Source organism: Hyperolius riggenbachi, chromosome 3 (assembly GCF_040937935.1).
Source record: "Hyperolius riggenbachi isolate aHypRig1 chromosome 3, aHypRig1.pri, whole genome shotgun sequence".
Classification (NCBI taxonomy): Eukaryota; Metazoa; Chordata; class Amphibia; order Anura; family Hyperoliidae; genus Hyperolius; species Hyperolius riggenbachi.
Window position 1 is genome coordinate 83,720,043 of NC_090648.1, and position 18,066 is coordinate 83,738,108.

The 18,066-nt window shown below is 46.8% G+C and overlaps 1 protein-coding gene across 4 annotated transcripts in view; it reads right to left on the reverse strand.

Moving 5' to 3' along the window:
• Positions 1-817: 817 nt before the first annotated feature.
• Positions 818-18,066, reverse strand: part of LOC137561025 (kelch repeat and BTB domain-containing protein 8-like) — a 36,003-nt gene continuing 18,754 nt past the window's right edge. For all 4 annotated transcript variants that reach the window (XM_068272238.1, XM_068272241.1, XM_068272239.1 and 1 more), the window contains exon 5: positions 818-2,491. In XM_068272238.1, the coding sequence (XP_068128339.1) occupies positions 1,111-2,491 (1,381 nt within the window). In that variant the 3' untranslated portion in view covers positions 818-1,110. The remainder of the gene's footprint in view (positions 2,492-18,066) is intronic.

Consider the following 18,066-nt stretch of genomic DNA (forward strand, 5'->3'; position numbering starts at 1 on the left):
ACGTGTATGTAAAATTAGGGCATGGCTAATGGTGTGGAAGGGGTGTGGCTAAGTGCCCCCTTTGCTGGCTCCAAATGCTTTACACTCATTAGTTGCCAATATGTTTTTGTGGAGTCAATCCAAACTTCACACCTTTTTGTAGTGCAACTATGGATAGTGGTTGACCATTGGGTGTTTGGCTGTAACCATGGTAATATGAACCACTGGAGGAAAGCTCAGCACATCCACTGTTAGTTGAGTAGCCTGCCTATCCAGCAACTGTCAAGGCCACGCGGTCCCAGGCATCAGAAAGAAATGTTGGATTGGCGTGAGGCTTTTCTGATTAAAGACGGCTGCAGCTTGAATTTGCTGGGCTTATCCATTGTACAAGGATTTAAAAATACTATATTCTTCCCTCCACAACTGCACAGGGGGGGGGGGGGGGGGGTAAGAGCATAGATCAGATACAAGTCCCATTGACCCAGCGTAGTGTCATCCAACCCTGGAAACCGTGAATCAGCACTACTCTGCTATTAGGGAAGCTGTATAAGGTTGGGGGGGGGGGGGGCACTAGAACACCAAGGAAGCTATCTGGGGAGAGGGGGTAGCACTAGACCACCAGGGAAACTATATGGGGAGGGGAGGACCGGTAGACCACCAGGAAAGCTTTGGTTTGGTTCAGAATAGTTTTCCTCATCTAAACCTTATGGCACAAGAGTTCAGCAACACCATTTTAAATGCTTTATTTTTTTATCAAGATTATACAGAAAAAAAAGGGTTTATGGCACAACATATGGTAAATTTGAATTCTAAGCAATTTTTTTATCTAATCATTCCTTGTTGCAGACCTCCATCACACAGACCTGGGTACCAGCTGTAGGGTACTCACGCCATTATTTTTTAAAATTCTGGGCAAGAGCAAAGAGTAAGGAATATCTCTCTAGCCTTATTTGTAATGTAACTGGCTTGAGGGAGATGAATAAACCTCTTGCATTGCCCTCTCAGGTAACTTCAGTGGGGATAGTGCAGTCATTGTCCCGCCTCCAGATATATGTGAATGCATTGATCGATGACTATGCTAAGCAGAGGTCAACGAAAATTTGACCTGCTGGGAAGAAGATGGGAATGTTTTCACAATTTTCTCAGAGGCACTTGTATAGCAGCACAACTAAAGTTTCCCCTACGGTGAAAAGGGGGAAGTGATCCTTGGATACACTTTGTCCATCTTGAGCTACCCGGTGTCCAATAATACACATTCTTATTAAATGCTTGCGGAGTGTAACCACCAAAAACATATATTCTTTGACGCCACCGAGCAACTGAAGCAGTGGCTACCTTTTTCGGAAGTGATGGGACTTCCAGGTCCTCACAAAGACATCCTTTTTCATCCAAGACAAAACATTTATATGCATGTGAAGTCAGTCGTGCATATGTGTAATTAAAGCCACTGGTAAAACCCTCATAGCGATCACTGATTCCACATACATATCGATCACTATAGTAACCGATTACAAACACCTTGTTATCCATTGCTACTGCTCCCCCATAGCGAACAACATTATTTGGAATGAGACAAACATTATTTGGAATAAGACTCCATATCTCTGGTGCAATATCATAAATCAGCAATCCTTTAATGCCATGTTCTGGTATAGTTTGTCCTCCTATGATGTACAGTTTGCCCTTTAGCTGTGCAGATGCAAAGTTGAGTAATGGGTAAGGTAGTTTCGATAACTCAGCCCAGCAATGTTTGGATAAGTCAAAGCATTCCATTGAGTCCAAAATTCCATCTTTATTCCAACCTCCAACTGCATAAAGCTTCTTCTTACAAGATAAGAATCCATGCTTCATCCTGGGGCTCATCATGCTTGGGAGCTCTGTCCAGTCATTGGTCATAGAGTCATACACATAGAATGCTTTAGAACTGGATAAATCCTCAAGTTCACCTCCTGTCACATAAAGATAGTTTCCTACAGCTACACACTCAGCATGTGACACATACTTCAAAGGCATCAGCTTATTCCACTCTTCAGAAACAGGATCATATGCATCCATGAAGAAGTAATCTTCCTTTTCATCTCCAGTACAAAGGTCCAAGAAAACAATCCAGTTTTCAAACATACCTTGCCGAAGTCTGAACTGTGTTAATTTCTGGATATCCCAACCTCCACTTTTTTCTACTTCTTCTTGTTCATGGGGCAGCATATATTGTAATCGGATGACTCTACGCAGTTCTACAGGAAGCGGACTGTCTCCGGAACTGTTGGCTTTCCACCAGCTAAGAGCCATGTGATAAACAGAAAGTTCTGAAGATACCATCAGCTTGTCTGAGGAAAGAAGCTTTATTATTTCGCTTAGTTCGAGGTGAATTAAATCTTCCTTTTTAGATACACTAGTTATGTGCCAGCCAATGTATTTCATTGCCATTTCCAGAAGTCTACTGTGATTATGGGTAAAGGCCAATCTGTAAGTCCAGAAGCAGTTATCATTGTTCAGTCTCTGAATCAGAAACCTGAAATTAAAATGAAAGACAACATGAAAAGCACTTATCAAGACTTCTATCAGGATTTTAGATTTATAACTGTAGAGCTATTAAAGAGATATACAGTATGTGAATTGTTGATGTGCATTACCAAACTAGGACTTGTTATATTGTGGTGTAAGCACTGTACACTAGAAGGCGCTGGCTCTGGGTTAGGAGACTGGAACACCAGCACTCTGCTATCTCACAGGAAGTAATCAAAGCATGTAGTGTGGCACCTCAGAACAATTAACCACTTGAGGACCGCCCCCAGCCGATGGGCGGCGGCAAAGACCGGGCCCAAACGACCGCAATACACCCATCGGCGGGGGCAGCATCAGCGGTGGCTGTGCGGCGATCGCGTCATCAATGACGCGATCGCCGCCGGCAATAGGCTCCGCCCACCCTGCTCGGAAACCCGCCGGCCAATTAGCAGAGCCGGCGGGTTTCAAATGCGGCAATCGGGCCAATCAGAGCAGTATAATACACTTTGTTATTGTAACAAAGTGTATTATACTGGCTGCCTCCTCCGCTGATGGTCACTCGTCGTGCGACCATCAGAGAGGACGGCAGCCTTGCAGCTAAGTGTACCAAAACACATTTTCACCCACACAGACCCCCCGATCGCCCACCCCAGCCCTCAGAACCCCCCCTGACCACCCCAGCACACCAGTATCTGCACCCCACCACCCACCTAAAAACCCATCAATCACTCCCTGTCACCATCTAGGGACGCTATCCCCTAGGTTAGGTCCCTAACTGCCCCCTAGGGTCCCCTGATCACCCCCCCCCCTACCCTCAGATCCCCCCCAGACCACCCCCCAGTATACATTTGTATACAGCTGCCTTACCCACTGATCACCTGTCTATCACCTCTTGTCACCACCACCCATCACAGCAGACCCTAAACTGTCCCTTGGGGGTACCCGATCACCCACCCAGACCCTCAGATTGCCCTCAGACCCCCCCTCCTGATAACCTCCCCAGTGCATTGTTTACATCTATTCTCCCCTGTAATCCCTCACTGATCTCCTATCGTCACCCCCTGTGTCTGCCACCCACCAGATCAGGACCCAGTCTGCCCCGTGCAGGCACCTAATCAAACCCCCACACCCTCAGATCGCCCTCAGACCCCCCCAAACACCTTCCCAGTGCATTGTATTTGATTGTGCTGTAATTGTATTGGATTGTACTGACATTCAATTTGATTGTGCTTTAATTGTATTTGATTGTGCTTTAATTGTATTTGATTGTGCTTTAATTGTATTTGATTGTGCTTTAATTGTATTTGATTGTGCTTTAATTGTATTTGATTGTGCTTTAATTGTATTTGATTGTGCTTTAATTGTATTTGATTGTGCTTTAATTGTATTTGATTGTGTGTGCTTTAATTGTATTTGATTGTCCTGTGATTGGCTTTGATTGTCCCGTGATTGGCTTTGATTGTCCCGTGATTGGCTTTGATTGTCCCGTGATTGGCTTTGATTGTCCCGTGATTGGCTTTGATTGTCCCGTGATTGGCTTTGATTGTCCCGTGATTGGCTTTGATTGCCCCGTGATTGGCTTTGATTGCCCCGTGATTGGCTTTGATTGCCCCGTGATTGGCTTTGATTGGCCCGTGATTGGCTTTGATTGTCCCGTGATTGGCTTTGATTGTCCCGTGATTGGCTTTGATTGTCCCGTGATTGGCTTTGATTGTCCCGTGAATTGAGTGCCCTGTGATTGGCCTGCGATTGCCTCTGATTCCCCACTCGCCACCACCCCCGTCACTATCCTAGTGATCTAAAAACAGTGATCAGTGAAAACTGTCACTTTTTTAGTATCACTAGTGTTAGCAGTTAGGCCAGTTAGCTAGGCCCCATTGTAAGTGTCAGTTAGTGCTCAGCCCACTGCACCACAGTCACTAATTAGCATCATCACTGTCGCTAATCAACATTGGTACTATATAGTATCTGTAAGTGATCATTACTGATCGCAGTCAGATCTATTAGGGTCACTAGGATCCACAAAAAAACGCAGTGTTTGCCCGATCAGGCCTGATCGTTTGCCTGCACTTGTGTTCAGCCCGCCCCACTGCAGTGACAGATTTTTTTTTTCTGATCACTGCAAAAAACACTGTACAATAGCTGTGGCACTGTAAACATGGTTTTTTTTAATCAAAACTCAGTGACCACAGCTTTTTACCTCTCAAATACTCCCTTTTGCTAGGTAGGTGCTCTTTTTTTCTGGGTAGTCTCAAAAGAATACCCCCTAAATTTAGCAGTCCACCATGGCAAGAAAGGGGTATTCCGATGATGAGGTTCTCAGGTACATGGCCCCAGGGCCGCCATCAGAAATTTTGGGGCCCCTCACAAATCATCAGTTTAGCTAGTGAGTGAGTGACAGGGAGCCCCTTTAGCTAGTGAGTGAGTGACAGGGAGCCCCTTTAGCTAGTGAGTGAGTGACAGGGAGCCCCTTTAGCTAGTGAGTGAGTGACAGGGAGCCCCTTTAGCTAGTGAGTGAGTGACAGGGAGCCCCTTTAGCAAGTGAGTGAGTGCCAGGGAGGCCCTTTAGCAAGTGAGTGAGTGACAGGGAGCCCCTTTAGCACGTGAGTGAGTGACAGGGAGCCCCTTTAGCACGTGAGTGAGTGACAGGGAGCCCCTTTAGCACGTGAGTGAGTGACAGGGAGCCCCTTTAGCAAGTGAGTGAGTGACAGGGAGCCCCTTTAGCAAGTGAGTGAGTGACAGGGAGCAACCCCCCCCCCCCCCCCGCCGCCGCTTCCCCTACCTTGCAGCCAGCAGCCCAGCGTCAGACCTCAAGATCAGCGGCGACCCGACCAGTAAGAGCGGGCACCGGACGCACCCGCTCTATATGCGGAAGTGATGTCACTTCCGCATATCAGTGCGGGCGCTGGGTCCTAGCGCCCGCACTATTGTCGCCGCCTGATCGAGGTCTGACGCGGCGGAGGCGGCGGCTAGAGGGATGGAGGGAGGGAGCAGCGGCCGGAGGGGTTGAGCGGCGGCCGGGCGGCACCCGCAGCGGGGATGGGGCCCCCCTGCAGGCCCCGGGCCCGTGACGGGAGTAACGGATGTCCCCCCCTGATGGCGGGCCTGCATGGCCCAGTCGGATGAGGACGATTGGGACGCCTCATTCGACGAATCTTCCGGGTCAGAGTTTGAACCTGAATTGAGCAGAGACTCACTGACCGATAGTGATGACGAGGTTGAGGTCCCGGCTAGAGCCAGGCGTACCACACCCCATGTTGTTGGACCGCAGGTGGTGCAGGATCGGCCTCAAGGGGAGCAGAGTGATGTTCGTGCTGGTCTGAGATTTCATGGTGGGGCAGGCACCAGCAGCACAACATCTCCTGGACCTAGAACCAGTACTTCCGTAGACCCTGGTGAAGTGGCGAGCACCAGCATGGAAGTTGAAACTGGTTCGGTGGCACGTGCAGTAAGATCCCAATCGCAGCCACCAAGAAGACGGGCCCGTACTACCCCTAGTTTACCCAAATTGGCAATCCCCCGATTCCGGCGCACCCGTACTTCCCCCTTTCACCACCCAGTCTGGAGTCCAGGTGGAGACAGATAATCTAGGATCGGCCCTAGACTTTTTCTATCTGTTCTTCACCCAGGATCTCTTAGACTTAATTGTGGCAGAGACCAACCGTAAGGCCACACAATATATAACCGCCAATCCGGAAAAGTTCCTTGCCTAGCCTTTTCGGTGGAAACCAGTCCAAGTTTCCGAAATTAAATTTTTTTTGGGCCTTCTCCTTCACATGGGACTAGTAAAGCAGAATGTGTTGCGGTCTTATTTGTCTACGGACCCAGCATATCATGTTCCCCTGTACTCTGCTGCCATGTCCAGGACACGATTTGAGAACATCCTGCGCTTCCTGCACTTCAATGACAACGAAACCTGTCATCGAAGTGACCACCCTGCTTTTGACTGGCTCCACAAAATTCGACCCCTTATAGACCACCTGTCATCCAGATGCTTATACCCCTGACCAGGACATCTGCGTAGACAAGTCCCTCATACGGTTTACCGAGCGCCTTCGCATCAAACAGTACATCCCAAGCAAGTGCGCCCGGTATGGGGTGAAACTATAAGCTCTGTGAAAGGGCCACAGGCTATACATCTTATTTTAGGGTCTATGAGGGAAAAGACTCAAAATTGGAGCCGGTCGGATGCCCTGACTACCTGGGGAGCAGTGGAAAGGTTGTGTGGGACTTGGTGTCACCCTTGGTCCAGAAGGGGTACCATCTTTTTGTGGACAATTATTAAACAAGTGTGGCCCTCTTTCAGCACTTAAAAATAGAAAAGAAAAATCGATGCTGTGGCACCGTGCGGCCTAGTCGCCGGGGCTTCCCCCAACGGCTCATTACCACCAGACTTGAACGGGGGCAGAGGGCCGCCTTGTGTGCTGACGACCTGCTCGCGGTGAAATGGAAGGACAAGAGGGAGGTTTACTTCCTGTACACCATTCACGCAGACAGTTGAAATTCAACGGCGAACTGAGGTCATTGAAAAACCCTTTGTCGTCTACGAGTATAACAAGATTTTATTTTTTGTCACAAGTTAGCGGAAAATGACACTTTGTGAAAAAACCAATAAAAATCAATTTCCGCTAACTTGTGACAAAAAATAAAAACTTCTATGAACTCACCGTACTCCTAATGGAATACCTTTGGGTGTCTTCTTTCTAAAATGGGGTCATTTGTGGGGTTCCTATACTGTCCTGGCATTTTAGGGGCCATAAACCGTGAGGAGTAGTCTAGAATTTCAATGGTCATTTTGAGACATTTGTTTTCAAAAGGTACTCATTGGACTTTGGGCCCCTTAGCGCAGTTAGGGTGCAAAAAAGTGCCACACATGGGGTATCGCCGCACTCAGGAGAAGTAGTATAATGTGTTTTGGGGTGTATTTTTACACATACCCATGCTGGGTGGGAGAAATCTCTCTGTAAATGGACAATTGTGTGTAAAAAAAAAAAAAAATCAAAAGATTGTCATTTACAGAGATATTTCTCCCACCCAGCATGGTTATGTGTAAAAATACACCCCAAAACACATTATACTACTTCTCCTGAGTACGGCAATACCACATGTGTGACCCGTTTTTGCAGCCTAGGTGCACTAAGGGGCCCAACGTCCAATGAGCACCCCCCAAATGTCAGGACAGTAAATAGACCCCACAAATGACCCCATTTTGGAAAGTAGACACTTCAAGGTATTCAGAGAGGGCTATGGTGAGTCCGTGGCAGATTTAATTTTTTTTTTTGGTCACAAGTTAGCAGAAATGGAATTTTTTTCTCTTTTTTTGCCACAAAGTGTCATTTTCCGCTAACTTGTGACAAAAAATAAAATCTATGAACTCACCATGCCTCTTAGGGCTCTTTCACACTAGAGGCTGCGGTAGAAAAGGCTGAAAGTCAGCCTTTTGCTTAAAGAGAATCTGTACTCTAATATTCTTACAATAAAAAGCATACCATTCTATTCATTATTTTCTCCTGTGCCCCTCTGTGCTGTTTCTGCCACTCTCTGCTGCAATCCTGGCTTGTAATTAACAGTTTTAGGCAGGGTTTACAAACAAACTAACCAGCTTCTAATAGGCTCAGCTAAGCATAGTGTATGAGTCATTCAGAGTATGCAGGGGGCCTGCAGAGGGTGTGTATCGCTTCTACCAATCACAAGCAGCCCTGCACATTCCACACAATCAAGCTTTAGCCCGACAAACAGGACAGAGGAAAGATACATTGATTTATTACAGAGACAGTGCAGTTAGGAAAGACTGCAGTAAGCCAGAGCAGATTAGAACAGGCATAGGAACTTATAGGATAGAAGAACTAAGGCTGAAAAAATTGTTACAGAGTCTCTTTAACGCCAATACATAGCGTTTTTAAAGAGTTTTACAGCTCATATGACAAAGTCCTTTTTTTTTCCTCTATAAAAATAAGTGAACAAGTTAGCTGTAAATCGCTTTGAAAACGCTGAAGTTGGCGTTTTCCATTGACTATCATTGAAACGCCAACAGCCAACTTTGGCTGTAAACAGCCCTGAAAAAGCTCCTGGGAGCGTTGAAACGCAACGCTCCAAAACGCAGAGTTAGATGTGAAAGGTAAAATGAAAAAGTCTATGGACTTTCTTTTACCTAGCAAAACGCCAACTTCGGCCGTGGCGTTAAAACGCCGAAAAATCCCTCTGGTGTGAAAGGGCCCTCAGTGAGTACTTTGGGATGTCTTCTTTCCAAAATGGGGTCATTTGGGGGGTATTTATACTATCCTGGAATTTTAGCACCTCATGAAACCTGACAGGTGCTCAGAAAAGTCAGAGATGCTTTAAATTGGGAAAATTCACTTTTGGCACCATAGTTTGTAAACGCTATAACTTTTACTCAATCCAATAAATATACACTGAATGGTTTTTTTTTTTTTTTATCAAAGACATGTAGCAGAATAACTTTCGCGCTCAAATGTATAGGAAATTTTACTTTATTTGAAAAATGTCAGCACAGAAAGTTAAACCACCCTGGCGTTCTATTAAGATCGCCAGGGCGGCTGCGGGAGGGTTTTTTTTTTTAATTAAAAAAAAAAAAAAACTATTTCATGCAGCCAACTGAAAGTTGGCTGCATGAAAGCCCACTAGAGGGCGCTCCAGATGCGTTCTTCTGATCGCCTCCGGCGGCCAGAAGTAACACGGAAGGCCGCAATGAGCGGCCTTCCGTGTTTCGCTTACCTCGTCACCATGGCGACGAGCGGAGTGACGTCATGGACGTCAGCCGACGTCCTGACGTCAGCCGCCTCCGATCCAGCCCTTAGCGCTGGCCAGAACTTTTTGTTCCGGCTACGCTGGGCTCAGGCGGCTGGGGGGACCCTCTTTCGCCGCTGCGCGGCGATCAGGTAGCACACGCAGCTGGCAAAGTGCCGGCTGCGTGTGCTGCTTTTTATTTGAGCCAAATCGGCCCAGCAGGGCCTGAGCGGCAGCCTCCGGCGGTAATGGACGAGCTGAGCTCGTCCATACCGCCAGGATGGTTAAAAAAGTCATTTTTTTGACAAAATTCATGTCTTTTTTCATGAATATAATAAAAAGTAAAACTTGCAGCAGCAATCAAATAGCACCAAAAGAAAGCTGTATTAGTGACAAGAAAAGGAGGTAAAATTCATTTAGGTGGTAGGTTGTATGAGGGAGCAATAAACCGTGAAAGCTGCAGTGGTCTGAATGGAAAAAAAGGCTCTGGTCCTTAAAGTGGACCCAAATTAAAAATACAAGATTTCAGAAATAAAATCTATTTTCTAAATTATAATAATAAATAGCAGCCTTTTTTCAGCTGCATGATGACAAATATAAAATATTTTACATTTATTGGAGGAACCCCTCTTTTCCTTTCAAATTGCCGGCATTTTTCCGGCAAACTGGTGGAGTAGATGGTGTCCGGCAATGGAGGAATTGCTAATGGCTGCCCCCAGTATAACCCTAGCTATGAAAAAAGAGAAGGGTGAAAAGCATGCACTGAAATGATCATAGGTTTGAAGGAGTGTTTATTTATCTTTGTATGTGTCAGAGTGGCGCAACTAAATATTTTTAATTAAAAAAATGTTTGGTTTGGGTCCGCTTTAAGGGGCGAAAAGACTGTGGTCCTCAAGTGGTTAAAGGATTTTTTTTTTTGCTCATCATGCCTGATTAACCTGTTTGAATAAAGGCTGAATTCACCTACAGCTAATGAGTCGTATGAAGGAGGCACTCCAATGGCGTTAATAAACTTGCATTTATAAATTAGATTGCAAAACAACATGTTTTGGGGTTTCCCCCTTCTTCAGATAATATACAAGCTTGGAACAAACAGCAAACCTATACACTGGTGTACCACACCCATGATTGGAAGACCCACTTCCCTGGTCAGCTGATCAAAGTGATTTCACAGTCCAGGTTAACCCCTCAGGATAAGTCCAATTCTTACTGGGAACTACATAATAGGGATGTCTACCCACATAAATACACGTTCATATACATAAGCATTGGCATCTATTTTGGTACCAAAAAAGTGACCAAAATACAAAGCAGCCAGCTAAGCCATAAACATACAGTCAGGGCTGGATTTACCATAAGGCACATGCCTACAGGCACCTGATGATAGAAAGGCAGCTCATTCCCCTCCCCAATGCCTCCCTCCTTCCTTACCTATGCAGCATCCCAATCAGAGTGTAAATGAGAGGTTACTCCCCTGGATCTCGCCATCCCACTTACCAGATCCAGGGGCAAACCCAGGATTTTTAAGGGGGGATCCCTCAGCCATGCACAATACAGTGTAATAATATGGTAGGACATCATGCTGGGTACACATTATGCAATTTCTCGTCTGACTGACAGGATCTAAGGATTATTTTAGACATGTCCGGTCTGCTCCCAATCAACAACGGGATCAATCAGGGGCAGTATGGATACAAATAATAATGAGGACAGGTGACATTGCTAATGAAGGGGAAAGTGAAGCATTCACACAGCAGGGCACAGGGCTGTGCTCATACCTAGCTCTGTACTCTTAAGTGCCCCAGAGCTGCTACATGCTCTGTACATTCAAAGTCAACTGTAGCAGTGAAAGAAAGGGGGCAGTGCTATAATTTGCAGGATGCCTGCAGATATTCTGGTGTCTCAGCTTGTGCCCGTCCCCAGATACTGCACCAGCCCTGGTCTGAGGGGGGGGGGGGGGGGGGGGGGATTCTGGGCACCTGTAATCCCCCCTGCGTTTTCCTATGAGCTCTCCCTTTAGTTGGGGACACCTCTAGCTACCTAATACTTGGGGGGCACCTCAAGCTACTTACTATTGAGGATGGCTCTGGCTACCTAATACTAAGGGACACCTGTAGCTACCTTTGAAGGACGGGATGTAAGGGAAAAGTGGCAGCTGGGACAGCCAGCACACCTGTGGTGTGGTTCAGTGGGTGTTTGTAAGTTCATGGGGGGCGAAGTCTAGGGTGCCAGGACATATGTGCCTATAAGCTCCTGTGATGTAAATCTGGGCCTGCATTGTCAGATTAGCCAACATGGGAGATTTAATTGATTCATCTTGGGGACAAAAAAATAAATAAATAAATAAAAAAAATAATTATGATGAGTTCTATCTTCCCGTTTGCATAAAGGATATGAAGTTCATGAGATATATGATTCAGTATGATAATGATTATAAGTGTGTTATGATAAATACTATGCAGCTACAATGATTATAGCTATGAAAAATTGATATTTTATTATGATTTTGATATTGCTTGACCCAAACTAAGACTGAATCAGTGTAACCCAGCTTCATTCCGCCTACCAAGAAGATTAATTAGCAGACAGCTCTATTGTGTAATATATTTGTCAGAGTATCTTGAATGCACAGCATTGTGTCCTTAAGACTTTAGTAAATAACAAATACTGGCTATATTTACTGAAGTCCAAAGTTTGAACAAATAAGGGACAGTCAGTTTATCGGAGTCAAGTTCTGAACGAATGACTAGCCAGTATTTGTTGATTTCACAACACAAGTCACACATTAGGGAGGTGTATTAGGCTAAATGGAAAGGATTTAACTTTTATAATGCCAACTTTTCTACATTAAAATGATATAGAGATAGATATCGTATTAATTCTAATACATCTCATAATTGTTATATTTAACCACTTAAGCCTATCTGGACGAACATTCTCATCCAGATAGGCTGCGCGTGCTCCCACCAGCCGTGCGCGCTCCCGCTGCCGGCCGTTAGCCCAGCGATCAATGAATGGGATTATAGATCCCATTCATTGATCAAAGTCCCCTGCAGAAAAAAAAAAAAAAAAAAAAAAAGTTTCCCCGTCTTCATTCTTGTTCCTAGAAGGGAGATCGATCGCTTCCAGGACTTTTTGACTGCGGCCAAATAGTAATACTACACCCACATCAATTTTTTATTAAATAAATACATTTTAAGATTTAAAATTAGCCGCACCAAAAATTACCCAAATAAAATTAATAAAAATTGCAACAACAAAAAAAAAAAAAAAAAAAACATAGTTACCTAAGGGTCTGAACTTTTTAAATATGCATGTCAAAGGAGTATGTTAATATAATTTTTTAAATTTTAGGCTTGTAAATAGTGATGGGTGCAAATTGAAAAAAAATGCACATTTCCAAATAAAATATCGGCTCCATACATTGTGATAGGGACATAATTTAAATGGTTTAATAAGCGGGACAAATGGGCAAATAAAATACATCAGTTTTAATTACGGTAGCATGTATTAATTTCAAACTATAATGGCCAAAAACTGAGAAATAATGAATTTTTTTTCAATTTCTTTCTTAATATTCCTGTTAAAATTGATTTAGAATAAAATAATTCTTAGCAAAATGTACCACCTGAAGAAAGCCTAAATGGTGGCGGAGAAAACGAGATATGGATCAGTTCATTGCAATGAGTAGTGATACAGCTATTGGCAAATGAATGGGAGGTGAACGTTGCTCAAATGCCCCCCCAAAAAATATATATATATTACACACTTTGGCTGTCCTCCTCAGTCAGAGAGAGGGAGTCACATTCAACACTTAGATACATGTAAACAAAATGTAACTGAGCTTCGGATGCGTCTGCAGAAATCTCCAGGAACTTTAAAAAACTCTGTGTAACCCTTCCAATGCTGGTCTAGTAAAAAAAAAAAAAAAAAAAAAATGCTGGTTGCATATAATATACTGTAAATAATGTTTTAGAGCAAAGTTGAAATGCAGGGTTATATTCCGCTTTAACTAAGTTAAGGGTTAATTTGAAAAAGACACCCACTGCATGCTGATTTGTTGAAGAGATAATCTCCTGGGCAGGATTATAGATAGGGATGAGAATAAATAGTCAGGGCCTAATCATCACAAGGAGGAGACACTCAACAGCTGCATGACATCTAAAACACAGCATCTGAGGAACCACCAGAGACACGCACCAAGGCATTCATTTGGTAGATAAAAGTTTTTTTTTTAATGTTTATATTAATATTTATTTAACCACTTGCCGACCGCCTACTTCATATTGGCGGCGGCAAAGTGGCAGCCCCAGGACCACGTAACGCAGAATGGCGTCAGGTCCTGGGGCACTCTTTGGCCGGGGATCGCGCGCTGGGATACGCGCGCATCCGCCGGCAATGGGCTCCGCCCACCCGCGACGTCAACCCGCCGGCCAATCGGAAGCGCCGGCGGGTTGTTAACCCGACGATCCCCGGATAGGAAGCGTATAATAAGCTTTGTAATGTTTACAAAGTGTATTATACAGGCTGCCTCCTGCCCTGGTGGTCCCAGTGTCCGAGGGACCACCAGGGCAGGCTGCAGCCACCCTAGTCTGCACCCAAACACACTGATCTGCCCCCCCCTGCCCCCTGATCGTCCACAGTACCCCTCAGACCCCCCCCCCCCTGCCCACCCCCCAGACCACTATTTGCACACAATCACCCCCCTAATCACCCATCAATCACTCCCTGTCACTATCTGTCAACGCTATTTTTATTTTTAGTCCCTAAACTGCCCCCTGCTCCCTCCTGATCACCCCCCACCCCTCAGATTTTCCCCAGACCCCCCCCCCCCCCCTTCCTGTGTACTGTATGCATCTATCCCCCCTGATCACCCGTCAATCACCCGTCAATCACCCGTCAATCACCCCCTGTCACTGCCACCCATCAATCAGCCCCTAACCTGCCCCTTGCGGGCAATCTGATCACCCACCCACACCAATAGATCGCCCGCAGATCCGACATCAGATCACCTCCGAAATCCATCGTTTACATCTCTTCTCTCCTCTAAACACCCACTAATTACCCATCAATCACCCATCAATCACCCCCTATCACCACCTGTCACTGTTACCCATCATATTAGACCCTTGCGGGCACCCAATCACCCGCCCACACGCTCAGATTGCCCTCAAACCCCCCCTTATCGATTCGCCAGTGCATTATTTACATCCGTTCTTCCCTGTAATAACCCACTGATCACCTGTCAATCACCCCCTGTCACTGCCACCCATCAATCACCCCCTGTCACTGCCACCCATCAATCAGCCCAGTGCAGTTTCTAGGCTAAAATGCACCCAGGGCGAGGGTGTAAAAATTGCGCCCCCCCCCCCCCCTAGGTTAGATAGGTAGGTGCCTCTCAGTATAGGTTAGATTAGGTAGGTGCCCCCTAGTATAGGCTAGATTAGACAGGTGCCCCCCAGAATAGGTTAGATTAGGTAGCTGCCCCCCAGTATAGGTTAGATAAGGTAGCTGCCCCCCCAGTATAGGTTAGGTAGGTGCCCCCCAGTATAGGTTAGGTAGGTGCCCCCCAGTATAGGTTAGATAGGTAGCTGCCCCCCAGTATAGGTTAGATTAGGTAGCTGCCCCCCAGTATAGGTTAGATTAGGTAGCTGCCCCCCCAGTGTTGGTTATATTAGGTAGCTGCCCCCCAGTGCAGGTTAGATAGGTAGCTGCCCCCCAGTGTAGGTTAGATAGGTAGCTGCCCCCCAGCGTAGGTTAGATTAGGTAGCTGCCCCCAGTATAGGTTAGATAGGTAGCTGCCCCCCAGCGTAGGTTAGATTAGGTAGCTGCCCCCAGTATAGGTTAGATAGGTAGCTGCCCCCCAGTGTAGGTTAGATTAGGTAGGTGCCCCCCAGTGTAGGTTAGATAGGTAGGTGCCCCCCAGCGTAGGTTAGATTAGCAGCTGCCCCCCAGCGTAGGTTAGATTAGGTAGGTGCCCCCAGAATAGGTTAGATAGGTAGCTGCCCCCCAGTATAGGTTAGATTAGGTAGCTGCCCCCCAGTGTAGGTTAGATAGGTAGCTGCCCCCCCAGTGTTGGTTATATTAGGTAGCTGCCCTGCAGTGTAGGTTAGATAGGTAGCTGCCCCCCAGTGTAGGTTAGATAGGTAGCTGCCCCCCAGCGTAGGTTAGATTAGGTAGGTGCCCCCCAGTGTAGGTTAGATAGGTAGCTGCCCCCCAGCGTAGGTTAGATTAGGTAGCTGCCCCCAGTATAGGTTAGATAGGTAGCTGCCCCCCAGCGTAGGTTAGATAGGTAGCTGCCCCCCAGTGTAGGTTAGATAGGTAGCTGCCCCCCAGCGTAGGTTAGATTAGGTAGGTGCCCCCCAGTGTAGGTTAGATAGGTAGCTGCCCCCCAGCGTAGGTTAGATTAGGTAGCTGCCCCCAGTATAGGTTAGATAGGTAGCTGCCCCCCAGCGTAGGTTAGATTAGGTAGGTGCCCCCAGAATAGGTTAGATAGGTAGCTGCCCCCCAGTATAGGTTAGATTAGGTAGCTGCCCCCCAGTGTAGGTTAGATAGGTAGCTGCCCCCCCAGTGTTGGTTATATTAGGTAGCTGCCCCGCAGTGTAGGTTAGATAGGTAGCTGCCCCCCCAGTGTTGGTTATATTAGGTAGCTGCCCCGCAGTGTAGGTTAGATAGGTAGCTGCCCCCCAGTGTAGGTTAGATAGGTAGCTGCCCCCCAGCGTAGGTTAGATTAGGTAGGTGCCCCCCAGTGTAGGTTAGATAGGTAGCTGCCCCCCAGCGTAGGTTAGATTAGGTAGCTGCCCCCAGTATAGGTTAGATAGGTAGCTGCCCCCCAGCGTAGGTTAGATTAGGTAGTTGCCCCCAGTATAGGTTAGATAGGTAGCTGCCCCCCAGTGTAGGTTAGATTAGGTAGGTGCCCCCCAGTGTAGGTTAGATAGGTAGGTGCCCCCCAGCGTAGGTTAGATTAGCAGCTGCCCCCCAGCGTAGGTTAGATTAGGTAGGTGCCCCCAGAATAGGTTAGATAGGTAGATGCCCCCAATAATGGAGGGGGGAGCCGCAGGGAGGGCAGCCCGACCTCTCCCTCCCTCTCCTCTCCCGGGCGCCCTCCGTGCTCCCCCCTCAGATGCAGAGTTCGTGAGCAGCAGGGATTGGGAAGCGCTGTTTACAACTCACCGGCTGCCTGGCTCCAAGCGCTGCTCTCTCGCCGCTGGTCTCCCCTCTCTGTATACATACTGATACACGCTGCTTCCGGCTACAGGAAGCAGCGTGTATCAGTACGTATACAGAGAGAGAGAGAATGGAGACCAGCGGCGAGAGAGCAGCGCTTGGAGCCAGGCAGCCGGTGAGTTGTAAACAGCGCTTCCCTGCTGCTCACGAACTCTGCATCTGAGGGGGGAGCACGGAGGGCGCCCGGGAGAGGAGAGGGAGGGAGAGGTCGGGCTGCCCTCCCCGCGGCTCCGGCTCCCCCCTCCATTATAGCGCCCCCCTCCCAACAGCGCCCCGGGCGGCGGCACGCTCCGCACGGGGCAAGAAACGGGGCTGAATCAGCCCCTAACCTGCCCCTTGCGGGCAATCTGATCACCCACCCACACCAATAGATCGCCCGCAGATCCGACATCAGATCACCTCCCAAGTGCAGTGTTTACATCTCTTCTCTCCTCTAAACACCCACTAATTACCCATCAATCACCCCCTATCACCACCTGTCACTGTTACCCATCAGATTAGACCCTAATCTGCCCCTTGCGGGCACCCAATCACCCGCCCACACCTCAGAACGCCCTCAGACCCCAGCCCTGATCACCTCCCCAGTGCATTGATTGCATCTATTTTCCCCTCTAACCGCCCCCCTGAGACACCCATCAATCACCTCCTGTCACCCCCCTAGCACTCCTATCCATCAGATCAGGCCCAATACATCCTGTCATCTAAGAGGCCACCCTGCTTATGACCGTTTCCACAAAATTTGCCCCCTCATAGACCACCTGTCATCAAAATTTGCAGATGCTTATACCCCTGAACAGTCATTTTGAGAAATTTGGTTTCCAGACTACTCACAGTTTTGGGCCCGTAAAATGCCAGGGCAGTATAGGAACCCCACAAGTGACCCCATTTTAGAAAGAAGACACCCCAAGGTATTCCGTTAGGTGTATGATGAGTTCATAGAAGATTTTATTTTTTGTCACAAGTTAGCGGAAATTGGATTTTTATTGTTTTTTTTCACAAAGTGTCATTTTTCACTAACTTGTGACAAAAAATAAAATCTTCTATGAACTCACCATACCCCTAACGGAATACCTTGGGGTGTCGTCTTTCTAAAATGGGGTCACTTGTGGGGTTCCTATACTGCCCTGGCATTTTAGGGGCCCTAAACCGTGGGGAGTAGTCTAGAAAACAAATGCCTCAAAATGACCTGTGAATAGGACGTTGGGCCCCTTAGCGAACCTAGGCTGCAAAAAAGTGTCACACATGTAGTATCGCCATACTCAGGAGAAGTAGTATAATGTGTTTTGTGGTGTATTTTTACACATACCCATGCTGGGTGGGAGAAATATCTCTGTAAATGGACAATTGTGTGTAAAAAAAAAATCAAAAATGTGTCATTTACAGAGATATTTCTCCCACCCAGCATGGTTATATGTAAAAATACACCACAAAACACATTATACTACTTCTTCTGAGTACGGCGATACCACATGTGTGACACTTTTTTGCAGCCTAACTGTGCTAAGGGGCCCAAAGTCCAATGAGTACCTTTAGGATTTCACAGGTCATTTTGAGACATTTGGGTTCAAGACTACTCCTCACGGTTTAGGGCCCCTAAAATGCCAGGGC